The sequence below is a fragment of the Oncorhynchus mykiss genome, chromosome 9 (assembly GCF_013265735.2).
Source record: "Oncorhynchus mykiss isolate Arlee chromosome 9, USDA_OmykA_1.1, whole genome shotgun sequence".
Taxonomy (NCBI): domain Eukaryota; kingdom Metazoa; phylum Chordata; class Actinopteri; order Salmoniformes; family Salmonidae; genus Oncorhynchus; species Oncorhynchus mykiss.
Genome location: NC_048573.1, coordinates 36,084,301 through 36,112,132, shown reverse-complemented (window position 1 = coordinate 36,112,132; position 27,832 = coordinate 36,084,301). Strand labels below are relative to the sequence as shown.

Sequence of the window (27,832 nt, the reverse complement as noted above, 5' to 3'; positions counted from 1 at the left end):
TCTGTCCATAGGACAACAATCAGTCGTATATTGCACAAATCTGGCCTTTATGGAAGAGTGGCAAGAAGAAAGCCATTTCTTAAAGATATCCATAAAAAGTGTCGTTTAAAGTTTGCCACAAGCCACCTGGGAGACACACCAAACATGTGGAAGAAGGTGCTCTGGTCAGATGAAACCAAAATTGAACTTTTTCGCAACAATGCAAAACGTTATGTTTGGCGTAAAAGCAACACAGCTGAACACACCATCCCCACTGTCAAACATGGTGGTGGCAGCATCATGGTTTGGGCCTGCTTTTCTTCAACAGGGACAGGGAAGATGGTTAAAATTGATGGGAAGATGGATGGAGCCAAATACAGGACCATTCTGGAGGAAAACCTGATGGAGTCTGCAAAAGACCTGAGACTGGGACGGAGATTTGTCTTCCAACAAGACAATGATCCAAAACATAAAGCAAAATATACAATGGAATGGTTCAAAAATAAACATATCCAGGTGTTAGAATGGCCAAGTCAAAGTCCAGACCTGAATCCAATCGAGAATCTGTGGAAAGAACTGAAAACTGCTGTTCACAAATGCTCTCCATCCAACCTCACTGAGCTCGAGCTGTTTTGCAAGGAGGAATGGGAAAAAATGTCAGTCTCTCGATGTGCAAAACTGATAGACATACCCCAAGCGACTTACAGCTGTAATCGCAGCAAAAGGTGGCGCTACAAAGTATTAACTAAAGGGGGCTGAATAATTTTGCACGCCCAATTTTTCAGTTTTTGATTTGTTAAAAAAGTTTGAAATATCCAATAAATGTCGTTCCACTTCATGATTGTGTCCCACTTGTTGTTGATGCTTCACAAAAAAATCCAGTTTTATATCTTTATGTTTGAAGACTGAAATATGGCAAAAGGTTGCAAAGTTCAAGGGGGCCGAATACTTTCGCAAGGTACTGTATTTGTATCAACATAACTGAAACAACCGAAACATAAACTGAACAAGTTCCACAGACATGTGAATAACAGAAATTGAATAATTTTGTCCCTGGACAAAGGTGGTCAAAATCAAAAGTAACAGTCAGTATCTGGTATGGACACCAGCTACATTAAGTACTGCAGTGCATCTCCTCATGGACTGCACCAGTTTTGCCAGTTCATGCTGTGAGATGTTACCCCACTCTTCCACTAAGGCACTTGCAAGTTCCTGGACATTTCTGGGGGGAATGGCCCTAGCCCTCACCAACCGATCCAACAGGTCCCAGATGTGCTCAATGGGATTGAGATCCGGGCTCATTGCTGGCCATGGCAGAACACTGACATTCCTGTCTTGCATGAAATCACACACAGAATGAGCAGTATGGCTGGTGGCATTGTCATGCTGAAGGATCATGTCAGGGTGAGCCTGCAGGAAGGGTACCACATGAGGGAGGAGGATATCTTCCCTGTAACGCACAGCGTTGAGATTGCCTGCAATGACAACAAGCTCAGTCCGATGATGCTGTGACACACCGCCCCAGACCATAACGGACCCTCCACCTCCAAAACGACCCCGCTCCAGTGTATAGGCCTCGGTGTAACTCTCATTCCTTCGACGATAAACGCGAATTCGACCAGTTGTTCGGGCAGTTGTTGTTGCCATCCTGTACCTGTCCCGCAGGTGTGATGTTCAGATGTACCGACCAGGTGCAGGTGTTACACGTGGTCTGCCACTGTGAGGACAATCAGCTGTCCGCCCTGTCTCCCTGTAGCGCTGTCTTCGGCTTCTCACAATACGAACATTGCAATTTATTGCCCTGGCCACATCTGCAGTCCTCATGCCTCCTTGCAACATGCCTAAGGCACATTCACACAGATGAGCAGGGACCCTGGGCATCTTTCTTTTGGTGTTTTTAAGAGTTAGTAGAAAGGCCTTTTTAGTGTTGTCATAACTGTGACCTTAATCACCTACCTTCTGTAAGCTGTTAGTGTCTTAACGATGTTCCACAGGTGCATGTTCATTAAGTGTTTATGGTTCACTGAACAAGCATGGGAAAGTGTTTAAACCCTTTAGAATGAAGATCTGTGAAGTTATTTGGATTTTTACAATTTATCTTTGAAAGGCAGGGTCCTGAAAAAGGGCCGTTTCTTTTTTGTTGAGTTTAGTTAATTTAGCTGTCTTCAATCAAGTGTATGCCAATAAATTGAAAGAAGTAGGCTAGTATAGGGTTTTGAACAACTGCCATAGCCTACATGCCTATTAGGTGTATCTTTTCGGGCCTGTATTTCAAGCAAATGGGCTGGGTCAACACGTCTCCCCCCTCTGTTGTCACGTAGCAGGAGGTCCAGTCGTTACTAGGGGCGTGGAATCAATGTGTAAAAAGGGGACCTCGCAGTTGCATACATTGTGCGATGCGAAACGTTGGCGAGCTATTAACGTTGTCAATTTAATGCTGAGAATATTCACCCGGACATTCAATCACCATTACAACACTACGTTGAAGACTCATCGCCTCTTAAAGCCGTATGAGACACTCGCTCCGGTAACCTGCAGAAAGCTCCCACCACATCGGATGAGACCGCCTGCATAGCCGCTAGTCATTTGGCGGCAACAGGGCTATCTATATAAGACGTAGACGCGAGGGATGCAAGGTTGGTGATATTCAGTTTTCTCGTTTATGATTTATTAGCTACAGCTCAGACCCATGGAGCGAAAATAAGCAAATATGTAGACCGATAAAAACAAACTGCACTCATCGTAGTTTCAGTCGGACGGAGCTAGCGTCATCAGTCGGCTAGTAGGCGTCAGCCAGCTTCCAGTCATTTCTAGATGGGATTCCGCTTTTGTCAAATATCTTTTTCTTTCATTTTAGATAAACCTTGCCTAACTTTAATCTAATTATCCTTAACCTGCTACGAGAATGTAACGTTAAAGTCAACTTTGACAAGCTGGATCCTAGACAAACCCCAGCTTCTTCGCCTGCTCGAAATGTACATAAGCAGCTACAGACAAGCTACCACGAATCTTTTTGGATTATTGGAGTGGGAGCTAGTTAGCTTTTTTTTACGGGTAGCTGGATAAAGTCGTCACTTCATTAACTCCCTCGCTGACGCGAATCTCGACATTAAATTGATGTGCACCTGCTAAATCACAACTATAGCTAAATTCTGACGTTTACGTTCATTAGCTAAATAGCTCGCAAACTGGCTACACCTATTCAGCTAGTTTATTTTAGTGTTAACCATTTGTTTTACATTTCTCAACTTTGGTTGCTTATGACAGGAAGCAGAGACAAAGCTGGTTTAGCTAGTTAACGTTATATACCATGTGTGTTGCGAAATGCAAGGCCATGTCAATGCTTTCATCCACGCCTTTTAAAATATTTTAACTCTTTGCTTTCGTCTAGATTGGATGTGCAGACTGACATCGTTCCTGTGATACCCCCATGCTGAAGAATTGCGTAACCGAGCTGGTGCTGCAGGTCTTCCGTCCCCACTCCGCCTTAGTGTCCGGAACAACCATATGGCTGTCATCATCTAGAAACGTCAGTGACTCAAAAGTGAAATTGCCATGGAATCGGGTACCGAGCACGATGGATTTAAATATCCATCTGTTCCCAATTCACAATGTGATCTCAGCATAAATATTTATGAGACCATCAGCGACAGAAACGTCAATAATATGGGCACTTCGACAGTCCTGAGAGGTGGGAGCGATCCAAGTTCGTATCCTCCATCGAATTATCAGCTGATCGTACGTCAAAGATTCATCAGGAGAAGTTTGTGGTTCTCGGACTCGGATGAACAGGCTTTTGAGGTGCCAGAATGTGACAACAGCAGTAAAATCCTCAACATAAACCTGCGCACGATAGTTGACAGGACACGGGGGGCTTGGTCGGGGCCACAGGAGGGCTCCAGCACCGAGAGTCAAGGGGGGCAGAAAGACAGCGCCACAGAGAGTGCCAGTGCTGATGAGAAGGAGAAAGCTGGGGATACATTGAACGTTGCATCCACCGACGGCAGTAAAAATGCTATCAGAACTGCCAGCGACGAGAACGAGGAAGAGGCCGAAATGAAAGCTGTTTCCACATCCCCTGGGGGACGGTTTCTCAAGTTTGATATTGAGCTCGGGAGAGGGTCCTTCAAGACTGTCTATAAAGGTCTGGATACCGACACGTGGGTGGAAGTTGCCTGGTGTGAACTTCAGGTAAGATGCAGCACCTTTTTTGATCAGAAAGTATTCAGCAGTTTGTTGTGGATAAGAAGGCTTATTTGACCTGCTCAACCTTTTTTATGGTGATGTAAAGTTTAATTTAAACAACTGTAAAATGGGGAAACAATTATGCATTTTCCTATCAAGACGTCTGATATTTTCCCTAAAGGCCTATTATGAATTATTAATGACTATCATCAAATATTAATAGGAATTAGGAATATTAAGTATCAACATGCCTCAAGGCTTTGTCATCTGACCTTTTCCAACTCCCAGCTATCTCTTGGTATGTGTGTGGGTCCTCCTGGATCTCTCTGATGGGTGTCCTACTGGACTGGTCGGTTTCAATTAATGATTTCCATTAGAGGGCTGATGCATGATGGCGCTCACAGGAAGTCCTCTCTCTTATGCAGTCAGCAAGCGTTCACACTTCATGACAGCATAATGGTGATGTCTATTGGGAGCTGTCAATCAGCTAGACTACTATAGGGAATCCAAGTTATAAATGGGTTTCCATGCAAATTCAAATGGTTTAGAGGTCTATAGCATTGACACGCTACTAATAATACCATGCATTTGGAGAGTATTCAAAACCCTTGACTTTTTCCTAATCCCCCCCCCCCCCCCCCCCCCCCATAAAATTAGAAATATCACATAAGCGTACAGTACCAGTCGAAAGTTTGGACACACCTACTCATTCCAGGGTTTTTCTTAATTTCTTTACTATTTTCTACACTGTAGGATAATAGTGAAGGTCATAAACACTATGCAATAACACATATGGAATCATGTAGTAACCAAAAAAGTGTTAAACAAATCAAAATATATTTGAGATTCTTCAAAGTTGCCACCCTTTGCCTTGCTGACAGCTTTGTTGATGTACCTTTGGCAGCGATTACAGCCTCGTGTCTTCTCCTGGGTATGACTCTACAATCTTGGCACACTTGTATTTTGGGAGTTTCTCCAATTGTTCTCTGCAGATGCTCTCAAGCTTCTCAGGTTGGATGGGGAGTGTCGCTGCACAGCTATTTTCAGGTCTCTCCAGAGATGTTCAAATCCGGGCTCTGGCAGGGCCACTCAAGGACATTCAAAGACTTGTCCCGAAGCCACTTTTGTCTTGGCTGTGTGCTTAGGGTCATTGTCCTGTTGGAAGGCGAACCTTCACCCCAGTCTGAGGTCCTGAGAGCTCTGGAGCAGGTTTTCATGAGGGATCTCTGTGTTTTTCTGCGTTCATCTTTCCCTCGATCCTGGTCTCCCAGTTCCTGCTGCTGAAAAATATCTCCACAACATGATGCTGCCACCACCATGCTTTGCCGTAGGGATGCTGCCAGGTTTCCTCAGGCCAAAGAGTTCATTATTGGTTTCATCAGACCAGAGAACCTTGTTTCTCATGGTCTGAGTCCTTTAGGGGCCTTTTGGCAAACTCCAAGTGGACTGTTATGCCTTTTACTGAGGAGTGGCTTCCGTCTGGCCACAACCACAAAGGCCTGATTGGTGGAGTGCTGCAGAGAGGGTTGTCCTGGAAAGTTCTCCCATCTTCAGAGGAACTCTGTCAGTGACTATCAGATTCTTGGTCACCTCCCTGACCCTTCTCCCTCAATTGCTCAATTTGGCTGTGCGGCCAGCTCTAGAAAGAGTCTTGGTGGATCCAAACTTCTTCCATTTAAGAATGATGGAGGTCACTGTGTTCTTGGGGACCTTCAATGCTGCAGAAATATTTTGGTACCCTTCCCCAGATCTGTGCCTCGGCACAATCCTGTCTCGGATCTCTATCGACAATTCCTTCGACCTCATGGCTTGGTTTTTGCTCTGACGTGCACTTATAAAGACGGGTGTCTTTATATAGACAGGTGTGTGTGCCTTTCCAAATCATGTCCAATCAATTGAATTTACCACAGGTGGACTTCAAGTTGTAGAAGCATCAAGGATGACCAATGGAAACAGGATACACTTAAGCTAAATTTCATGTCTCATATCAAAGGGTCTGAATACTTAAGGATTTCGCTTTGTCTTTATGGGGTATTGTGTGTAGATTGAGGAGAACCAATTTATTTAATCCATTTTAGAATAAGGCTGTAATGTAACAATGTGGAAAAGGTCAAGGGGTCTGAATACTTCCTGAATGCACTGTAGGTCAGCAATTTTGAGTTACCAAACTCTTAGTCCTGTTTTGTTTCCGTAAGAACCTACCTGTTGTAAGTCTTAACAGCCACTGGAAAAATCACAATTTTTGACCACATATGGTATTAAGTAATTATTTCCAACCTCAAGTCTGCACCGCAGGATTATCATTCCCTCTCTCTCCCTGGAAGTTTAGGCTTAAATGAACGACAGCCAATAAGCATGACTGGGCTCCTCATGAACCTAGTGTCATTAGTGCAGACACAAACAAAATAATCCATATGACAATTACATAGGTAATCAAGCACACAGGCACATATTATGTGATGACTATATCATACAGCATTAACAAATATTAATTCCCTGACCTTTTCACAATATTGGGCTATAGCAGTCAAATAGTATAGTTTAGTGCAGGGTGTCTGTTTTGACCCAGCAGTAAGACGGTGGGTCGTGAGAAGTAAACGCCCCCACTGTGCAACAACAGTAGGGCTGCTGACAGGAAGCAGCTGATGCATGCTGGTAGCGGTGTGGTGGCCCTGTGGCCTCGCTAAAGCTCTGTCAGCTGAGGGTACTGCGGCTGCCTGTTAGGTCACTGTGTGTGAGAGCGCGAGAGGATGAAATTATGTTGCTTGCATACCTCATAAGTGGTAGGTAGCCTAGCGGTTAGAGCGTTGGGCCAGTAAGCGAAAGGTCACTGGTTGGGAATACCTGAGCCAACAAGGTTTAAAAATCTCTTTGCCCTTGCACTTAACCCTCATTTGGTCCTGGGTTGCTATACTACAATTGCAGGCTGACCCTATAAAACACATTTGACTGGACCTATCTGTGACCATAACATTTAATTTTTCATTAAAAGTTATCCTGGCAGTGAGTCATGAGTATGTGTATGTCTCTCTCCTATTCAGAGAGGGTATGTTCAACTGATGTCATGATGACATGCTTGGAGCAGAGAGACAGATTCATCTTTTCACAGTGATGAAGATGTCATGTACATGATAATGGAATAAAGGAAATCCAATCTCTCTTCCAGCAAGCAGAGTATGACCCATAATTGGACACAGGATGAGGAGAGGATGTGGAATTTAATCATTCATTCTATTGCCTACTTTCCCCATAGACATGTACAAACACTCCCTCTAGTGGACAGTTATTGAAGCAAACAAATCAATCACCATTCAAAAGGTCATTTTCTGATAACCATTTTTGCCCCCCATTGCTCTCTATGAAGGTCTATTGGACTGTAGATTTGTAACAGCATAAAAAAAGATGTATGCACTCACTACTGTAAGTTTCTCTGGATATGAGTGTCTGCTAAATGACTAAAATGTAAAACAGATTGTTCCTCACAATTGGCATGGTTAACAAATGCTACATTGATCAATGATTTTCACCAAAGTGCTGATTCTGCCTGGTTCTTCTCTAGCCCCATCGGTTGAGTCACATGTTGGTGCTTTTAGTAATTGATTAGAAATGGTCAAATGTTTACTGTTATTGACCAACCCGATTAGTGGTCTACAAGTAAGTGGTCAGGTGTAACTCCCTGTGGTTTGGTAACTGTTCAGGTAGAGTGGACTGGCTCCTTATATTCAACTGTGAATTTGACAAAATAGCAGCCTGTCTGTTTGTGCTTCCGTCACCGTACTTTGAACGTTGTTGTTCCACTGGCTTTGTGCATCGTTTATTATGATTCTGCCATCATGGACATTTCTGGAATTCATAACTAGTCTAACTAGTATTTAGTCTAAATTACACCATAGTGCCTGGAAATACGATGACTAATACATTGCTAAAGTAGTAAAATAATTAGTAGGAAACCACTGCCAGCATTATCATGTGGTCAAATTTACTTTAGACAGATGGCAATGTTGTCATTAGCTAGCAAAGTTTGTCAAAAATAGCTAGCAATGCTAACGTTAGCTAGTTAAAATCCAGTGGCCTCCCCTCAATCTTAGCTAGCTAACGCTATACTGCATCTAAAGTCAATCTGGCAACATCAAAATTATGACAAGGTTTTCCTACTAATTATTTGCTTCCTTTTGAATGTCATATTATTTCCAAGAAACTGTAAATCACTTTTGATGCGATCATCAGCGCTCATTGACGATGCATTGAGTAGAATGCTCAGTCGGACATTGTTGTGACGAAACGTGCAACCCATGAATAGGACTTCATTTGGGGGTGTGTAACTTAATTACATCTAGAGCTGTGACGGTCATGGAATTTTGGATGACGGTAATTGGCCAGTCAAATGACCACTGTCTCCGTTTTATATTAGGGCTGGGTGACATATCAATAATTATCGAGGTAATTACTTCCCTCAATAACGATATAAAAACATTTAGATAAATGTTCTATAATGTCGATGTAGAATAATTAGGTACAGCAGTCCATTTCACCTCTGTCACTTCTCCGCACGTTCTTGCTGCGTCAATGTGCACCTGGAGAGGCCCACTAAAAACCACGTAGCACCTAGTGATGGAGTAACCACTATTGACCACAATTTGTAATGTAGGCGAAAAGAGTGGCAGTGATAGCCATGGAGAAGGAGCAGCTTCCAACGACTAAATTATTGATTAAAAAGGGTTCAACTGTTTCAGTAATTTGGAAGTGGTTTGGCTTTTTGAAGTCCAACAAAGAGCAGAGCAATGTTCAGTGCAAATTGTGCCGTAGACCGGTGGCTACCAAGTCTGGTAATACAACAAACCCTTTTCACCATCTGTTGCAAAATCACTCTTTGGAACATGCAGGAAGTTTGAGTTTGCGCCACGGTATTGATTAACACACCTCAAGCACCAGCCAATCTAGGGATGTTCGCCGGAAGCAGTCAATACTGACTGCATTTATGCCCTACGACCAAACATCAAAAAGACAAATTACAAATCCTATTATGCATTGCATTTTTAAGGACATGCTACCAATTAGCACAGTCGAAAAGGAAGGTTTCAAGAGGCTTACCAATTTAATTGACCCCAGGTATGTTGTCCCTGGCCGCAAACATTTTTCACACCGCAGTGCCTAAACTCTATTCCGAGTGTAGGGGAAAAAGTTGAGGACCGGCTCAAGACATATTTGACGGATTTTGCTACCACTACCGATCTGTGGTCTAGTCGCACATCAGAGCCTTACATTAGCCTCACTGTCCACTATATTGACAGAGTGGAATCTTCAAAATAAATGCCTTCAAACATCATACTTTCTTGACGACCACACGGATGACGCTACAGTATAGCAGAGGGGCTCATTGACGCTCTCGCCTCCTGGGGACTCAGTCAAGACAGACGGGTCTGCATTACAACGGATAGTGGTGCGAACGTGGTGAAGGCTGCTCAAATCAACAAATGGACCTGACTGCAATGTTTTGGACATTGTCTGCACTTGGCCATTGGTAAGTTACCTTGTCAATTGTGTATATTGAAGTGATTGGTTAGATGAAACTAAATTTGCTTTTTTTTTTGTTAACTGATTAAGTTAAATATTACATTTGTACATAACTAAAGGGATTATTGTGATTTTAACATTTTGTATTAAAATTTCTATTTCTCTTAGTGGGTAGAGACAAACGGGTGGATCAAGCAATTGGAGTGTGTAAGAAAGTGGTTGGTGCCTTTTCCTGTTGTTGGAAAAATAAGAGACCTGGCAGTTGCTCAAAAAGAACACAACCTACCCCAGCACAAGTTGGTGACAGAGTTGCCTACCAGGTGGGGGATCACGTCAAAAGATAGTGCAAAGAGTAATGGAGCAGGAGAAAGCCATTTCACGGGTCTTGTCCAGTGACAAGAAGACCCGGCCCTTCGCTCCCACCCATACAGATATACAGTTGAAGTCTGAAATTTACATGCACCTTAGCCAAATACATTTAAACTCAGTTTTTCACAATTCCTGACATTTAATCTTAGTAAAAATTCCCAGTTAGGATCACAACTTTATTTTAAGAATGTGAAATGTCAGAATAATAGTAGTGATTTATTTCAGCTTTTCTTTCATCACATTCCCAATGGGTCAGAAGTTTCCATACACTCAATTAGTATTTGGTAGCATTGCCTTTAAATTGTTCAACTTGGGTCAAACGTTTCGGGTAGCCTTCCACAGTTCTATTTTTGTGTCATCAGACCAGAGGACATTTCTCAAAAAAGTATGATCTTTGTTCCCATGTGCAGTTGCAAACCGTAGTCTGGCTTTTTATGGCGGTTTTGGAGCAGTGGCTTCTTCCTTGCTGAGCGGCCTTTCAGGTTATGTCGATATAGGACTCGTTTTACTGTGGATATAGATACTTTTGTACTGGTTTCCTCCAGCATCTTCACAGGGTCCTTTTTGCTTTGGTTCTGGGATTGCACTTTTCAAAAGGAAAAGAATGTGTCTCCTTCCTGAGCGGTATGACAGCTGCGTGGTCCCATGGTGTTTATACTTGTGTACTATTGTTTGTACAGATAAACGTGGTACCATCAGGCGTTTGGAAATTGTTCCCACACCAGACGTGTGGAGGTCTACAATGTTTTTTTTTCTGAGGTCTTGGCTGATTTCTTTTCATTTTCCCATGAAGTCAAACAAAGAAGCACTGAGTTTGAAGGTAGGCCTTGAAATACATCCTCAGATACTACTCCAATTGACTCAAATGATGTCAATTAGCCTATCAGAAGCTTCTAAAGCCATGACATAATTTTTCAAGCGGTTTAAAGGCACAGTCAACTTAGTGTATGTAAACTTCTGACCCACTGGAATTGTGATACAGTGAAATAATCTGTCTGTAAACAATTGTTGGAAAAATTACTTGCGTCATGCACAAAGTAGATGTCCTGACCGACTTGCCAAAACTATAGTTCGTTAACAAGAAATGTGTGGAGTGGTTGAAAAACAAACCAGTTTGAATGACTCCAACCTAAGTGTATGTAAACTTCCGACTTCAACTGTAGATGTTCTTGAGTCCATCAACCTGGCAGTGACCCCGCTCCTAGAATTCACAGATGCTCTGTCTGGTGAGTCTTATGTCAGTGTGTCTTACTTGAAGCCAGTACTACACCTGTTCAATACAGAGGTCATGAAACCTAATGATGGTGAAACAGAGCTCACCCAAACCATCAAAATGATAGTCAGTGACTATCTGAATGAGAAATATGATGACCTAGCCACAGATTGCCTCCTGGACATAGCCTCGCTGATCGACCCTCGGTTTAAAACATTACATCAAAGAGGAGAATATGGGCCACATAAAAGCAAGAGCTGTCTCAGAGATGGTCAATGAGGGACATGAAAGCCCAAGCACAGCACAGGGAGACGTGGTGAATCCGCAGCAACAACTGCCAGCCAAAAAGAGAGTCACTGGGCAGTAAAAAAAAAAAAAAAAGCCATGCTCCACCACCACAGGTCTTACTGAAATCGAGCTGGAAGAAAAGGAACTCAGCTGCTACCTTCAGTCTCCTGATGCTGACAGCAAAACCAATCCACTGGACTGGTGGAAGATCTACTCAAAAAACTTTCCCAAAGTCAGCCACCTGGCAAAGTGCTACCTGTGCATTCCTGCGACCTACTCCCCATCAGAATGCGTTTTTAGCACAGGTGGCAAGTGACCTGCCATAGGGCAGCTTTAAAGCCAGAGACCGTAGACAGACTTGTCTTTCTTGCTTTTAACTTGTAAGATGACGACTACCCCAACTTCGACTGATGTGCCATTAGGCTAACAGTTATAATGCATATCGATTTGCACTTTTTAATTTTTTTTTTTTATTTCTTGTTCATAACTTGAGGGTTTATAGCTTTTTAAAAAAGTAGAGTTAATGTGACTTGTGAGTTCTTAAGCTTCTGACAATCAATAGGAAACATAAAAGCCTTTGGTTTGTTCAGGCATTCTTGAGTCTGAAGCAGAGATGCACCTTTTAAACATAATTTGATTAATATTGTGATACTTTTTTTTTGATAATGATAATTATCTTTATCTCAGCAAAAAAATAAATGTAGCTTTTTCAGGACCTTGTCTTTCAAAGATTTGGATTTTTACAAATTATAACTTCACAGATCTTCATTGTAAAGGGTTTAAACACTGTTTCCCATGCTTGTTCAATGAACCATAAACACTTAATGAACATGCACCTGTGGAACATCGTTAAGACACTAACAGCTTACAGACGATAGGAAATTAAGATAGTTATGAAAACTTAGGACACAAAAGTGGCCTTTCTACCAACTCTTAAAAACACCAAAAGAAAGATGCCCAGGGTCCCTGCTCATCTGTGTGAATGTGCCTTAGGCATGTTGCAAGGAGGCATGAGGACTGCAGATGTGGCCACAGCAATAAATTGCAATGTTCGTACTGTGAGACCCCTAAGACACCGCTACAGGGAGACAGGACAGACAGTTGATCGTCCTCGCAGTAGCAGACTACGTAACAGCACCTGCACAGAATCAGTACATCCGAACATCACACCTGCGGGACAGATACAGGATGGCAACAACAACTGAGTTACAACAGGAACGCACAATCCCTCCATCAGTGCTCAGACTGTCCTCGAGAGGCTGGACTGAGGGCTTGTAGGCCTGTTGTCAGGCAGGTCCTCCCAGACATCACCGGCAACACCGTCGCCTATGGGCACAAACCCACCGTCGCTTTACCAGACAGGATTGGCAAAAAGTACTCTTCACTGACGAGTCGCAGTTTTGTCTCACCGGGGGTTATGGTCGGATTGGCGTTTATCGCCGAAAGCATGAGCGTTACACTAAGGCCTGTATTCTGGAGCGGGATCGATTTGGAGGTGGAGTGTCCGTCATGGTCTGGGGCGGTGTGTCTCAATCATCGGACTGAGCTTGTTGTCATTGCAGGCAATCGCAACGCTGTGCGTTACAGGGAAGACATCCTCCTCCCTCATGTGGTACCCTTCCTGCACATCTGGGACCTGTTGGATCGGAGGGTGAGGGCTAGGTCTACTCCCCCCAGAAATGTCCAGGAACTTGCAGGTGCCTTGGTGGAAGAGTGGGGTAACCTCTCACAGCAAGAACTGGCAAATCTGGTGCAGTCCATGAGGAGATGCAATGCAGTACTTAATGCAGCTGTTGGCCACACCAGATACTGACTTTTGATATCACCCCCCTCCCCCTTTTCAGGGACAAAATTATTCCGTTAGTCACATGTCTGTGGAACTTGTTCAGTTTGTCTGTTGTTGAATGTTGTGTTCATTCAAACATGTTATTTTGTGAAATAAACGCAGTTGACCCTGAGAGGACGTTTTCTTTTTGTGTGTGTGCATACAGTTGAAGTCGGAAGTTTTTTACATACACTTAGGTTGGAGTCATTACAACTCGTTTTTCAACCACTCGACAAATTTCTTAACCTCTCTGGGATATGTGGGAAGCTAGCTTCCCACCTGGCCAAAAGCCAGGGAAAATGCAGAGTGCCAGATTCAAATAAATTACTATAAAAATCAAACTTTCATGAAATCACACATGCAAGATAGCAAATTTAAAGCTACACTTGTTGTGAATCCAGCCAACATGTCAGATTTCAAAAGGTCTTTTCGGCGAAAACAAACAATGCTATTATCTGAGGATAATACCATAGTAAACAAAGAGAAGCATATTTCAACCCTGCAGGAGTGACACCGCAGAAATAAAAATATAATTCATGCCTTTGACGAGCTTCTTTTGTTTGCACTCCAATATTTCCCATAAACATCACAAATGGTCCTTTTGTTCGATTTAATTCCGTCTATATATACCCAAAATGTCAATTTATTTGGCGCGTTTGATCCAGAAAAACACAGTTTCCAACTTGCGCAATGTGACTACAAAATATTTCAAAAGTTACCTGTAAACTTTGCCAAAACATTTCAAACTACTTTTGTAATACAACTTTAGTTATTTTTAAACGTAAATAATCAATAAAATTGAAGACGGGATGATCTGTGTTCAATACAGGAAGAAAACAAACTGTAGCTAGCTTTCTGGTCACACGCCTCTAACAGTACACTTCAAGTGACCCTCGTTCAAGATGGCCATACTTCATTACACAAAGGGAAAACCTCAACCTATTTCTAAAGACTGACATCCAGTGGAAGCGATAGGAACTGCAAGAAGGTCCCTTAAAAATCTGGATTCTCATTGAAAAGAGTGACCTCAGACAGTTTTAGAAACTTCAGTGTTTTCTGTCCAAATCTACTAATATTATGCATATCTTATCTTCTGGGGATGAGTAGCAGGCAGTTGAATTTGGGCATGCATTTCATCCGGATGTGAAAATACTGCCCCCTGTCACCTAGAAGTTAACACTTTTGTTTTGGCAAATTGTTGCAAATCAATCCTAAAATAACAGCAAAGGACCTTGTGAAGATGCTGGAGGAAACCAGTACAAAAGTATCTATATCCACAGTAAAATTATTCTTATATCGACAACATGAAAGGTCGCTCAGCAAGGAAGAAGCCACTGCTCCAAAACCTCCATTAAAAAAGCCAGACTAGGGTTTGCAACTGCACATGGGGACAAAGACGGTTATTTTTGGAGAAATGTCCTCTGGTCTGATGAAACAAAAATAGAACTGTTTGGCCATAATGACCATCGTTATGTTTGGAGGAAAAAGGGGGAGGCTTGCAAGCCAAAGAACACCATCCCAACCGTGAAGCACGGGGTTGGCAGCATCATGTTGTGGGTTTGCTTTGCTGCAGGAGGGACTGTTCCACTTCACAAAATAGATGACATTATGAGGTTGGACAAATATGTGGATATATTGAAGCAACATCTCAAGACCTCAGTCAGGAAGTTAAAGCTTGGTTGCAAATGGACCTTCCAAAAGGACAATGACCCCAAGCATACTTCCAAAGTTGTGGCAAAGTGGCTTAAGGACAACAATGTCAATGTATTGGAGTGGCCATCACAAAGCCCTGACCTCAATCCTATAGAAGCATGTGTGAGCAAGGATGCCTGCAAACCTGACTCAGTTGCACCAGCTCTGTCAGGAGGAATGGGTTAAAATTCACCCAACTTTTTGTGGGAAGCTTGTGGAAGGCTACCTGAAACGTTTGACCCAAGTTGAACAATTTTTAAAGGTAATGCTACCAAATACTAATTGAGTGTATGTAAACTTCTGACCCACTGGGAATGTGATGAAAGAAATAAAAGCTTAAATAAATTGTTCTCTCCACTATTATTCTGACATTTCATTCTTAAAATAAGGTGGTGATCCTAACTGACCTTAAACAGGGAATTTTTTTATTTGTATTAAATGTCAGGAATTGTGAAACTGAGTTGAAATGTTTTTGGCTGAGGTGTATGTAAACTTCTGATGGGGTCACTTTTTCCATGAGCACATAGATGAAATGAGTTGCAGAATGAATCGGAAATATAGTCAAGACGTTTACAAGGTTATAAATGTTTCAATATAAAATTAAAATAAATGTAAACATTTGTCCTTAACTTTTCTTTTGTCAAAAAATCCTCCATTTGCAGCAGTTACAGACCTTTGGCATTCTAGTTGTCAATTTGTTGAGGTAATCTGAAGAGATTTCACCCCATGCTTCCTGAAACACCTCCCACGAGTTGGATTGGCTTGGTGGGCACTTCTTACGGTCAAGCTGCTCCCACAACTCAATAGGGTTGAGATCCGGTGACTGTGCTGGCCACTCCATTAGCGACAGAATACCAGCTGACTGCTTTTTCCCTAAATAGTTCATGCATAGTTTGGAGCTGTGCTTTGGGTCATTGTTATATTGGTGGAGGAAATTGGCTTCAATTATGCGCCTTCTACAGGGTATGGCATGGCGTTGCAAAATGGAGTGATAGCCTTCCTTCTTCAAGGATAGCCTTTCTTTACCCTGTGCAAATCTCCCACTTTACCACCACCAAAGCACCCCCAGACCATCACATTGCCTCCACCATGCTTAACAGATGGCGTCAAGCACTCCTCCAGCATCTTCATTTTTTCTGCGTCTCACGAATGTTCTTCTTTGTGATCCGAACACCTCAAACTTAGATTTGTTTGTCCATAACACTTTTTTCCAACCTTCCTCTGTCCAGTGTCTGTTCTTTTGCCCATCTTAATCTTTTCTTTATTTTGGCCAGTCTGAGGTATTGCTTTTTCTTTGCATCTCTGCCTAGAAGGCCAGCATCCGGGAGTCGCCTCTTCACCGTTGATGTTGAGACTGGTGTTTTGCGGTACTATTTAATGAAGCTGCCGGTTGAGGACTTAACCGAAAGGTTGCTAGATCAAATCCCTGAGCTGACAAGGTAAAAATCTATTGTTCTTCCCTTGAACAAGGCAGTTAACCCACTCACTGTTCCTAGGCAGTCATCGTAAAAAAAATGATTTGTTTTATAATGGACTTGCCTAGTTAAATTTTAAAAACATGTACTTGTCATCTTGCTCAGTTGTGCACCGGGGACTCCCACTCTTTCTATTCTGGTTAGAGCCTGTTTTTGCTGTTCTGAAGAGTAGTACACAGCATTGTACGAGATCTTCAGTTTCTTGGCAATTTCTTTTCATTTCTCAGAACAAGAATAAACTGACGAATTTCAGAAGAAAGGTCATTATTTCTGGCCATTTTGAGCCTGTAATCGAACCCACACATGCTATTGCTCCAGATACTCAACTAGTCTAAAAAAGGACAGTTTTTATTGCTTCTTTAATCAGGACAACAGTTTTCAGCTGTGCTAACATAATTGCAAAATAGTTTTCTAATGATCAATTAGTCTTTTAAAATGAAACTTAGATTAGCTAACACAAGGTGCCATTGGAACACAGGAGTGATAATGGGCCTCTGTATGCCTGTGTAGATATTCCATTAAATATCTGCCATTTTCCAGCTACAATAGTCATTTACTACATTAACAATGTGTACACTGTATTTCTGATCAATATGATGTTATTTTGATGGACACAATGTGCGTTTCTTTCAAAAAACAAGGACATTTCTAAGTGACCGCAAACTTTTGAACATGTGTGTTTTAGACGCACCTTCTCATTCAAGGGTTTTTCTTTATTTTGAATATTAGAAAATAGTAAAAATAAAAACCCTTGAATTAGTAGCTGTGTCCAAACTTTTGACACGTGTGTTTCTCTCCTCGGCTCCTGACTGCATGTGCTGCCATAGAAATAGAATAAATAGAGCAGGTGTCCCCATTCAAGTCAGTGATGTTCTAAGGGAAAGGGGGATACCTATTCAGTTGTACAACTGAATGCATTCAACTGAAATGTGTCTTCCGTATTCATCCCAACCTCTCTGAATCAGTGGTGCGGGGGGCTACCTTAATCGACATCCACGTCTTCGCACCCCCGGGGAACAGTGTGTTAACTGTCTTGCTCAGGGGCAGAATGACAGATTTTCACCTTGTCAGCCTGGGGATTCGATCCAGCAACCTTTCAGTTCCTGGCCCAAAGCTTTAACCAAAGACGCGAAACAGGAAGTATACCCATCAATATGTACTGTGATTTGTTAATTCAATTCATCTGACATTTCAAAAAATACATTCCATTTCTTGAGCCACATCAGTTAATATCATTTGAATGAACATTCTACATCACCATGGAAATCATTGCATCACAATACCAGGCAGCCATGGACCCAGTTGGTATTCGATAGGACGTTGCAACTCTGCCCACTTGTGGGGAAAACAACCTGTGGTGACCTAGGTTGCCACATTTGTCTCACAGTAAAAACGTTTTTTTCTTGTCTGCTTGTTTAAGTCAATTACAAAACTATATTTAAGAAGTACAACATCTCTGAAGATTACTTTTCAACATTGCCTGCTCCCTAACGTTCTCAGTACTTAGAAAAATGTAATATTGTAGGGCTTCCCACATGCCCCTTTTTCATGACGATGCTAGCAGCCATTTGAGTGAGTGCTAGCTAGCTACCGCCTGGAACATTTAAGCTAACCATGAAAACAGACTTGTACAGCTACAAGTAGTGAGTGGCGTTAGACTGTACTATACAAGTTAAATGTCTATCCTGTGATTTTAAATATTTTCCACACACAAAGCTACATGTAGCTTGGACACCGGGCCCCCACATTTCCCACGCTGAATAGTCTGAAGCAACATCTTCTCGCAGGCTCTATTTCCCTATGCTGGAGCATTGTGAACCATTGGTCAGTTTTTTTGACCTGGTTACATGTACATTGACCATCACAGCTTTTTGGCATGTTTTGTTATTTCTGTGAAAAATAATCATTTTAAATCGACAACGAAGTTGCCTCTTTTACAATAGGGGTCAGTAGAAAAGAATGTTGGATCTCAATTTGTTGGCAACTGTGCCATCACCAATTACATGTGAGATTTGAACATAGATCCACTTGGCTAATGACTGTATTGCAGTACATCTATGTGAGATTCAGCAGCATGTACAGTGGGTGTGTACATTGTGTAGCAATGCTGTGTACTAGGGATGAAAAATGCCCTGGTGGCCTAATAAAGGCTGTGATTTACAGCTCACTGTCTGAAGGTCCCATCCAAGCCTCTGACGGAATTGCAGACTGCCCCTCCACTTCCCTGATGCCTCATTCACACCCAACCAAAGTCAGAGCGTGCACGTTTTGCCTTCAGTCAGACACATATAGGTGGTGCCAGCCCTGTGGTGTTCAGTGGACTGTGGTGGTATGTAAACGTTGCTGGAGCTTTTCTTGTTTAGCAGAGAAAGACAGAGGGGGGATGTGTCTGTGATTTTCCACTGTTTCCCTCCCTCTGTTGGTTACGTGGCCCTTCTGCCTGGAAGTTTAATCTGGTCCTGTGGCCTCTGTCTCCCAGACGATCTCCTTGTTTTTTTCCCCTTAACTCTCAAGCTTATCTCTCTTGCTTGCACTCAGTCTCTGCTTCCTTCTTTCTAAATTGAACAAAAATATAAAAGCACCATGTAAAGTGTAGGTCCCATGTTTCATGAACTGAAATAAAATATCCTAGAAACGTTTCTCCTTGACAAAGATATGCCACACCTGTCAGATGGATTAATTATCAAGATGCTGATTTAAACGGCACGATCACTACATAGGTGTACCTTGTGCTGGGGGCAATAAAAGGCCACTCTGAAATACGCAGTTTTGTTACACAACACAATGCCACAGATGTCTCAAGTTTTGAGGGAGCATGCAGTTGGCATGCTGACTGCAGGAATGTCCACCAGAGCTGTTACCATGATTGAATGTTCCTCTACCATAAGCCACCTCCAATGTTGTTTAAGAGAATTTGACAGTACATCCAACTGGTCTCACAACCGCAGACCACGTGCAACCACACCAACCCAGGACCTCCATCTGGCTTCTTCACCTGCAGAATCATCTGAGACCAGCCACCCAGACAGCTGATGAAACTGGGTTTGCACAACTGAAGAATTTCTGACAAAACTGTCAAACTGTCATAGGGAAACTCCTCTGCGTGCTCGTCGTCCTCACTAAGGTTTTGACCTGACTGCAGTTTGGCATCGTAACTGACTTCAGTGAGCAAATGTTCACCTTCAGTGGCCAATGGCATGCTGGAGAAGTGTACTCTTCACAGATGAATCCCGGTTTCAACTGTACCGGTCTGACTGCGTACATGGCGTTGTGGTTTGCTGATGTCAACGTTGTCAATAGAGTGCCCCATGGTGGAGGTGGGGTTATGGTATGGGCAGGCATAAGCTACGGACAACTAACACAATTGCATTTTATCAAAGGCAATTTTAAGGCACAGAATCCGTGATGAGATTCTGAAGCCCATTGTCGTACCATTCTTCTGCCGCCATCACCTCCTGTTTCAGCATAATGTACGGCACCATGTTGCAAGGATCTGTACGCAGTTCCTGGAAGCTGAAAATGTCCCACATACTCACCAGACATGTCACCCATTGAGCATGTTTGGGATACTCTGGATTGACTTGGGCGACCCAGCGTTTTCCACTTTCCTAATAAAATACCAAAATATCTACCTACTTCGCACAACCATTGAGGAGTGGGACAACATTCCACATGCCACAATCAGCAGCCTTATCAATTCTATGCGAAGGATATGTGTTGTGCTGCATGAGGCAAATGGTGGTCACATCAGTACTACTTTTCTGATCCACGCCCCTACTTTAATTACATTTTTTGATAAGGTATCTGTGACCAACTGACGCATATCTGTATTTCCAGTCATGTAAAATCCGTAGATCAGGGCCTTATTTATTTATTTATTTATTTATTTAAATTGATTGATTTCCTTTTATGAAGTGTAATTGTTTTATATTTTTGTTCAGTATACAGCCTCTTTCTCTCTCTACATCCCTTGCTCAATGTCTGCCTTGGCACCATACAGATGGCACAAGGGTTGCTAATCTGTGTGCAGAGAGAGGGATGCCCATGGTCCCTTTTCCACTTACTTTTTAATATATATTTTTTGTTAGTCACATGGTATGTTTGTTTACACAGAGCAAATGGAAGTTACACTTGAAATTCACTACTAATGTTTGCTAGCTAAATATCTTATAGTTAACTTCTAATTATCTAACATGTGCAAAATACATTTTCTAGCTTGCAAGATCAATCTTCTTGGTGGCCTACAGCAGAGACAATCAATCCACTCCTGGATCAAGTGTGGGTAGCCCTTTTGAGATAGTTGTATAACTGGGTTGTCTGTCCTTGCAGTTAGCTTGCGCTTTTTAGCATTTTGTTAGCGTCTGTTATGGGAATTCGCTAGTACTAGCATAATTATTTCATTTTATATGAATTGAATTGTACTACAACGGCTCCGACGCTCGTCGGAAGTGGCAGGGCTTACAAAGTATTTCAGACTACAAAGGGAAGCACAGCCGAGAGCTGCAGAGAGCTCGTCTGGTAGGCTCGTGTCCAAGTAACTTCCATGCTCGCTTCGAGGCAAGTAACACTGAAACATGCATGAGAGCATCAGCTGGTCCGGACTAATGTGTGATCACGCTCTCAGCAACCGATGTGATTGTTGACCTGTTTAAAAAGGTCTTATTCACAAGGCAGGGCAGATTACCAGGACGTGTACTCCGAGCATGGCCAACTGGCAAGTGTCTTCACAGACATTTTCATCCTCTCCCTGTCTGAGTCTGCAATACCAACATGTTTCAAGCAGACCACCATAGTCCCTGTGCCCAAGAACACGAAGGTAACCTGCCTAAATGACTACAGACCCGTAGCATTCACGTCTGTAGTCATGAAACGCTTTGAAAGTCTGGTCATGGTTCATATCAACACCATTATCCCAGAAACCCTAGACCCACTCCGATTTGCATACCGTACCAACAGATCCACAGATGATGCGATCTCTATTGCACTCCACACTGCCTTTTCACACCTGGACAAAAGGACCACCTATGTGAGGACGCTATTCATTGACGACAGCTCAGCGTTCAACACCATAGTGCCCTCAAAGCTCATCACTAAGCTAAGGACCCTGTGACTAAACAGCTCCCTCTGCAACTGGGTCCTGGACTGGCTGCTCCCAGGTGGTAAGGGTAGGTAACAACACATTTGCCACTTTGATCCTCAACATGGGGGCCCCTCAGGGGTGCGTGCTCAGTCCCTCCTGTACTCCCTGTTCACTCATGACCAGACCGCCAGGCACGACTCCAACATCATCATTAAGTTTGCCGATGACACAGTGGTAGGCCTGATCACGACAACGATGAGACCGCCTATAGGGAGGAGGTCAGAGACCGTGTGGTGCAAGGACAACAAGCTTTCACTTAACGTGATCAAGACAAAGGAGATGACGGACTACAGGAAATGGAGGACCGAGCACACCCCCATTCTCATCAACGGGGCCGTAGTGGAGTAAGTTGAGAGCTTAAGTTCCTTGGTCTCCAAATCACCATCAAACTAACATGGTCCAAGCACCCCCCCCCCCCCCCCCCCCCCCCCCCTCATTCTATGCTGCTGCTGTTCTCTTATCTATGCATAGTTACTTTAAAACCTCTTCAGGATCGGACCCTTCTTTTCAATTTTCGCCTAAAATGACATACCCAAATCAAACTGCCTGTAACTCGGGCCCTGAAGCAAGGGAATGCATGTTCTTGGTACCATTTGAAAGGAAACACTTAAGTTTGTGGAAATGTGAAAGGAATACAGGAGAATGTAACATAATAGATCTGGTAAAAAAATAATAATTTTTGTATCTTTGAAATGCAAGAGAAATGCCATCTTATTATTCCAGCCCAGCTGTAATTTAGATTTTGTCCACTAGATGGCAGCAGTGTATGTGCAAAGTTTTAGACTGACCCAATGAACAATTGCGTTTATAATTCTTTTTTAATTTTTTTATCAAGACTGCCAAAATGTGCCTAATTGGGCACAATTTCATGTTCAAAACTGTTCCCTCTCCTCAAACAATAGCATGGTATTATTTCACTGTAATAGCTACTGTAAATTGACCAGTGTGGTTAGATTAACAAGAATATAAGATTTCTGCCAAATCAGATATGTCTATGTCCTGGGAAATGTTCTTGTTACTTACAACCTCAGGCTAATTGCATTAGCCTACGTTAGCTCAACGTCCCGCAGGGGACCCACCGATCCTGAAGAATAACTCTACCTACATGTTACCTTGACACCGGTGCCCCCGCACATTGACTCTGTACCGGTACCCCCTGTATATAGCCCAGTTACTTTTATTTGCTGCTGCTCATTAATTATTTGTTAATCTTATCTCTTGCTTTTTTTGTATTTTCTTAACTGCATTTTTGGTTAAGGGCTTGTAAAGTAAGCATTTCACTGTAAGGTCTACTACACCTGTTGTATTTGGCGCATTTGACAAATACAATTTGATTTGAGATAGATAGATAGAGATGTACTATCGTGCAAGTCAAGTTTGGGGACACCTACTCATTCCAGGGTTTATATATCTATATCTAATATACACTGCTCAACAAAATAAAGGGAACACTTAAACAACACAATGTAACTCCAAGTCAATCACACTTCTGTGAAATCAAACTGTCCACTTAGGAAGCAACACTGATTGACAATACATTTCACATGCTGTTATGCAAATGGAATAGACATCAGGTGGAAATTATAGGAAATTAGCAAGACACCCCCAATAAAGGAGTGGTTCTGCAGGTGGGGACCACAGACCACTTCTCAGTTCCTATGCTTCCTGGCTGATGTTTTGGTCACTTTTGAATGCTGTCGGTGCTTTCACTCTAGTGGTAGCATGAGACGGAGTCTACAACCCACACAAGTGGCTCCGATAGTGCAGCTCATCCAGGATGGGACATCAATGCGAGCTGTGGCAAGAAGGTTTGCTGTGTCTGTCAGCGTAGTGTCCAGAGCATGGAGGCGCTACCAGGAGACAGGCCAGTACATCAGGAGACGTGGAGGAGGCCGTAAGAGGGCAACAACCCAGCAGCAGGACCGCTACCTCCGCCTTTGTGCAAGGAAGAGCAGGTGGAGCACTGCCAGAGCCCTGCAAAATGACCTCCAGCAGGCCACAAATGTGCATGTGTCTGCTCAAACGGTCAGAAACAGACTCCATGAAGGAGGTATGAGGGCCTGACGTCCACAGGTGGGGGTTGTGCTTACAGCCCAACACCGTGCAGGACGTTTGGCATTTGCCAAAGAACACCAAGATTTGCAAATTCACCACTGGCGCCCTGTGCTCTTCACAGATGAAAGCAGGTTCATACTGAGCACATGTGACAGACGTGACAGTCTGGAGACGCCGTGGAGATCGTTCTGCTGCCTGCAACATCCTCCAGCATGATCGGTTTGGCGGTGGGTCAGTCATGGTGTGGGGTGGCATTTCTTTGGGGGGGGGACGCACAGCCCTCCATGTACTTGCCAGAGGTAGCCTGACTGCCATTAGGTACCGAGATGAGATCCTCAGACCCCTTGTGAAACCATAGGCTGGTGCGGTTGACCCTGGGTTCCTCCTAATGCAAGACATTGTTAGACCTCATGTGGCTGGAGTGTGTCAGCAGTTCCTGCAAGAGGAAGGCATTGATGCTAGGGACTGGCCCGCCCGTTCCCCAGACCTGAATCCAATTGAGCACATCTGGGACATCATGTCTCACTCCATCCACCAACGCCACGTTGCACCACAGACTGTCCAGGAGTTGGCGGATGCTTTAGTCCAGGTCTGGGAGGAGATCCCTCAGGAGACAATCCGCCACCTCATCAGGAGCATGCCCAGGCGTTGCAGGCAGGTCATACAGGCACGTGGTGGCCACACACACTACTGAGCTTCATTTTGACTTGTTTTAAGGACATTACATCAAAGTTGGATCAGCCTGTAGTGTGGTTTTCCACTTTAATTTTGAGTGTGACTCCAAATCCAGACCTCCATGGGTTGATAAATTTGATTTCCATTGATAATTTTTGTGTGATTTTGTTGTCAGCACATTCAACTATGTAAAGAAAAAAGTATTTAATAAGAATATTTCATTCATTCAGATCTAGGATGTGTTATTTTAGTGTTCCCTTTATTTTTTTGAGCTATATATAATTTGAGGTTCTTCAAAGTAGCCAGCCTTTGCCTTTATGACAGCTTTGCACACATTTTTTGTTGTTGAAAGAAATGGCGCCCGGTCGGTAATACCGTATACTCAGGAATGGTTCAGGAAGGGTATAAAGGTATGTAAATCTGGATACCGCCCAATCCTACTGAGCTACGAATCAACCAGGTCTACTGTAGGTCTTGTAGTGTTGAAAGTGAGTGAACTATTGAAAGTTCTCTGGTTCTGACTCACACGCCTTTCTGTTTTAAGATGGTGTATAATCACGTCTTGCATACATACAGAGAGTGGAGTGTGTGTGTGTGTGCTGGTATTTGGCAGGGTGCACGCTGCTCTGCAGATAAAATCAGCTGTTGTGCTTCTGAATGTGATGACACCATGGTAGAAGAGAGAGCGCTTCATTCCTCTATCTATCACTCTCTGAGCGTGGGCTGAGATATATGTACAGTAACTGCACACAGCTCTAACCAGTTCTACTTTGTACTTCCCTGATTTGGTTTGGGGGAAATTGTTTAAAGGAAATGCAAATAATTGTATGTATATTTGTTTAACTTTGTGTGCGCACGTACTGGATGTGATGAAAGCAACCTACAGTAGAGACTCTAGCCCCCTCTTGATCACTGAGTTTTTATATTTCCACCTAAGTTGGTGATGTCCAAGTGGGTCATTGGTCACAGTCTATTGGGCAGTGAGAGAGGTACACATCAACTCTTAACAGGGCCTCATCAGTGTCCTCCAGCATGTTAGAGGTCCTCTGTGTAACAGAGCCACGGTGAAGTGGGCCAAGCCTGTTACAGCTAGCCTCTATTTGGCTAAAGCACACATACAGTGCCTTCGGAAAGTAGTCAGACCTTACGTTATAGCCTTATTCTAAAATTTATTAAATTGGGGGGGGGGTTCTCTCATCAATCTACACAATACCCCATAATGACAAAGCAAAAACAGGTTTTGAAATTTTTTTTGCTAATTTATTTAAAATAACTATTCAGACCCTTTATTCATTACTTTTGATGCAGCTCCTTTGGCAGCGATTACAGCCTCAAGTCTTCTTGGATAGGATGCTACAAGCTTGGCACACCTGTATTTGGGGAGTTTCTCCCATTCTTCTCGGTAGAAGAATGGTTGCTGCACAGCTATTTTCAGGTCTCTCCAGAGATCTTTGATCAGGTTTAAGTCCTGGCTCTGGCTGGGCCACTCAGACATTCAGAGACCTGTCCCGAAGCCACTTATTTGTCTTGGCTGTGTGGTTAGGGTTGTTGTCCTGTTTGAAGGTGAACTTTTGCCCCAGTCTGAGAACCTGCTCCAGAGCTCTCAGGACTTCATTAAGGATCTCCCCATTCATCTTTCCCATCTTTCCATCTTTCCCTTGGAGACTGGTCTCCCAGTCCCTGCCGCTAAAAAACATCCCCACAACATGATTCTGCCACTACCATGCTTCACCATAGGGATGGTGCCAGGTTTCCTCCAGACATGACGCTTGGCATTTAGGCCAAAGCGTTCAATCTTGGTTTCACCAGACCCAGAGAATCTTATTTCTCATGGTCTGAGTGTCTTTAGGTGCCTTTTGGCAAACTCCAAGTGGGCTGTTATGTGCCTTTTACTGAGGAGTGGCTTCTGTGTGGCCACTACCAGAAAGGCCTGATTTGGTGGAGTGCTGAAGAGATGCTTGTCCTTCTGGAAGGTTCTCCCGGAAGATTTCCCATCTCCACAGAGGAAGTCTGTGAGGAAGAGGAAGCTCTGTCAGAGTGACCATCGGGTTCTTGATCACCTCCCTGATGAAGGCCCTTCTCTCCCGATTTGCTCAGTTTGGCTGTGAGGCCAGGTCTAGGAAGAGTCTTTGGGGGTCCAAACTTATTCCATTTAAGAATGATTGAGGCCACTGTGTTCTTGAATGCTGCAGACATTTTCTGGTACCCGTCCCCAGATCTGTGCCTCGACATAATCCTGTTTCGAAGCTCTACGGACAATTCCCGTGACCTCAAAAGTCAAGGGGTCTCAATACTTTCTGAAGGCTCTGTATACTGGGCGGAAGGAGCAGAAACGACAGTTTCATATCAGATATTCTTTTTGACTGTATTGTTTTGACTCGCAATATTATTTTTGTGCTAGTTGGCTGTAACTGCACCAAATCGTCAATATTTTTCTTTCATAGCCTGTTCTCCATCTTCTTTTTAAATAAGGAGCCAATTTGTTTTCAGCACTTTATTTCCATGACTGATCAAAACTTGTTTTTTCATGTCCTTCTGCAGCAGACATTGTGAGCAATCTATTTGGAACAAGGAATTGCAATAAAATCATTGACATTCGATAATGTGCATATAGAATCGCAATACATATCGTATCGGCACCTAAGTATCAGGATGATATCATATTGTAAGGTCCCTGGCAACTCCCAGCCCTAGTAGCTAGGATGTGGGAACTGGGTCCAAGGCACAAATGTAGTGTGTTAACTATAGTCCAGATCTTGACTAGTCAATGAAATTGAGTTATTACTTGTCATGGGCCTGCAGGTTTGAGATGGTGAATCTCACACTGTGATGTAGCTTAGCAGTTGCAAAGAAATGGTAGGCTTAGTCATTGACCGAGGTTTGTAATGTGGGCTAAACGTATCAAAGAACTGATGTAAATGCGGTAAGTTTACCCTGAGTGACTCTCTGACAGCGAACCTGCAATAGCTTTTTTTCACAGAAGGGATATATTTGCATATCAGAGAACCAGGTGCACCTGGGCGCCTGTCTTCTTCCCTCTCCCTCCCCTGGCTAAGGTATGTGTGGTGGAAATGCCATCTGATCAATGTAGCTCAGAAATATGAGACTAAAGCCAGTCTAGCTTGTCAAAACACAGTTCCGGTTTAGTACCCGTGCTAATGCCAACAAAAGATCAGCCAATTCTGACCTACTTGTACAGGATGCAAAAGGTGAAAAACATGTATCTGTTTTTCATCTTTAGTAAACACTGAGAAGCCAGTAGTGGACTGGAGTATTCTAATGTTGGTCTAAACTGTCCAGTTTTTCTTATGTATTATTTGATGAAGGGGGAGCCCAAGCTATATTGTGTCCCAGTAAAATAACTCTATATTTATTATGAAATGAATTATGTGGAGGCCGCTGCTGTGTACAGTACCTTCAGA

The 27,832-nt window shown here is 43.1% G+C and overlaps 1 protein-coding gene across 11 annotated transcripts in view; it reads left to right on the top strand.

The window, feature by feature from the left end:
• The first annotated feature begins 2,088 nt into the window (after window positions 1-2,088).
• The window catches only part of LOC110531157 (serine/threonine-protein kinase WNK2), a 129,247-nt gene continuing 103,503 nt past the window's right edge, over window positions 2,089-27,832 (top strand). For all 11 annotated transcript variants that reach the window (XM_036987898.1, XM_036987897.1, XM_036987896.1 and 8 more), the window contains exons 1-2: window positions 2,089-2,615; window positions 3,371-4,170. In XM_036987898.1, the coding sequence (XP_036843793.1) occupies window positions 3,535-4,170 (636 nt within the window). In that variant the 5' untranslated portion in view covers window positions 2,089-2,615; window positions 3,371-3,534. The remainder of the gene's footprint in view (window positions 2,616-3,370; window positions 4,171-27,832) is intronic.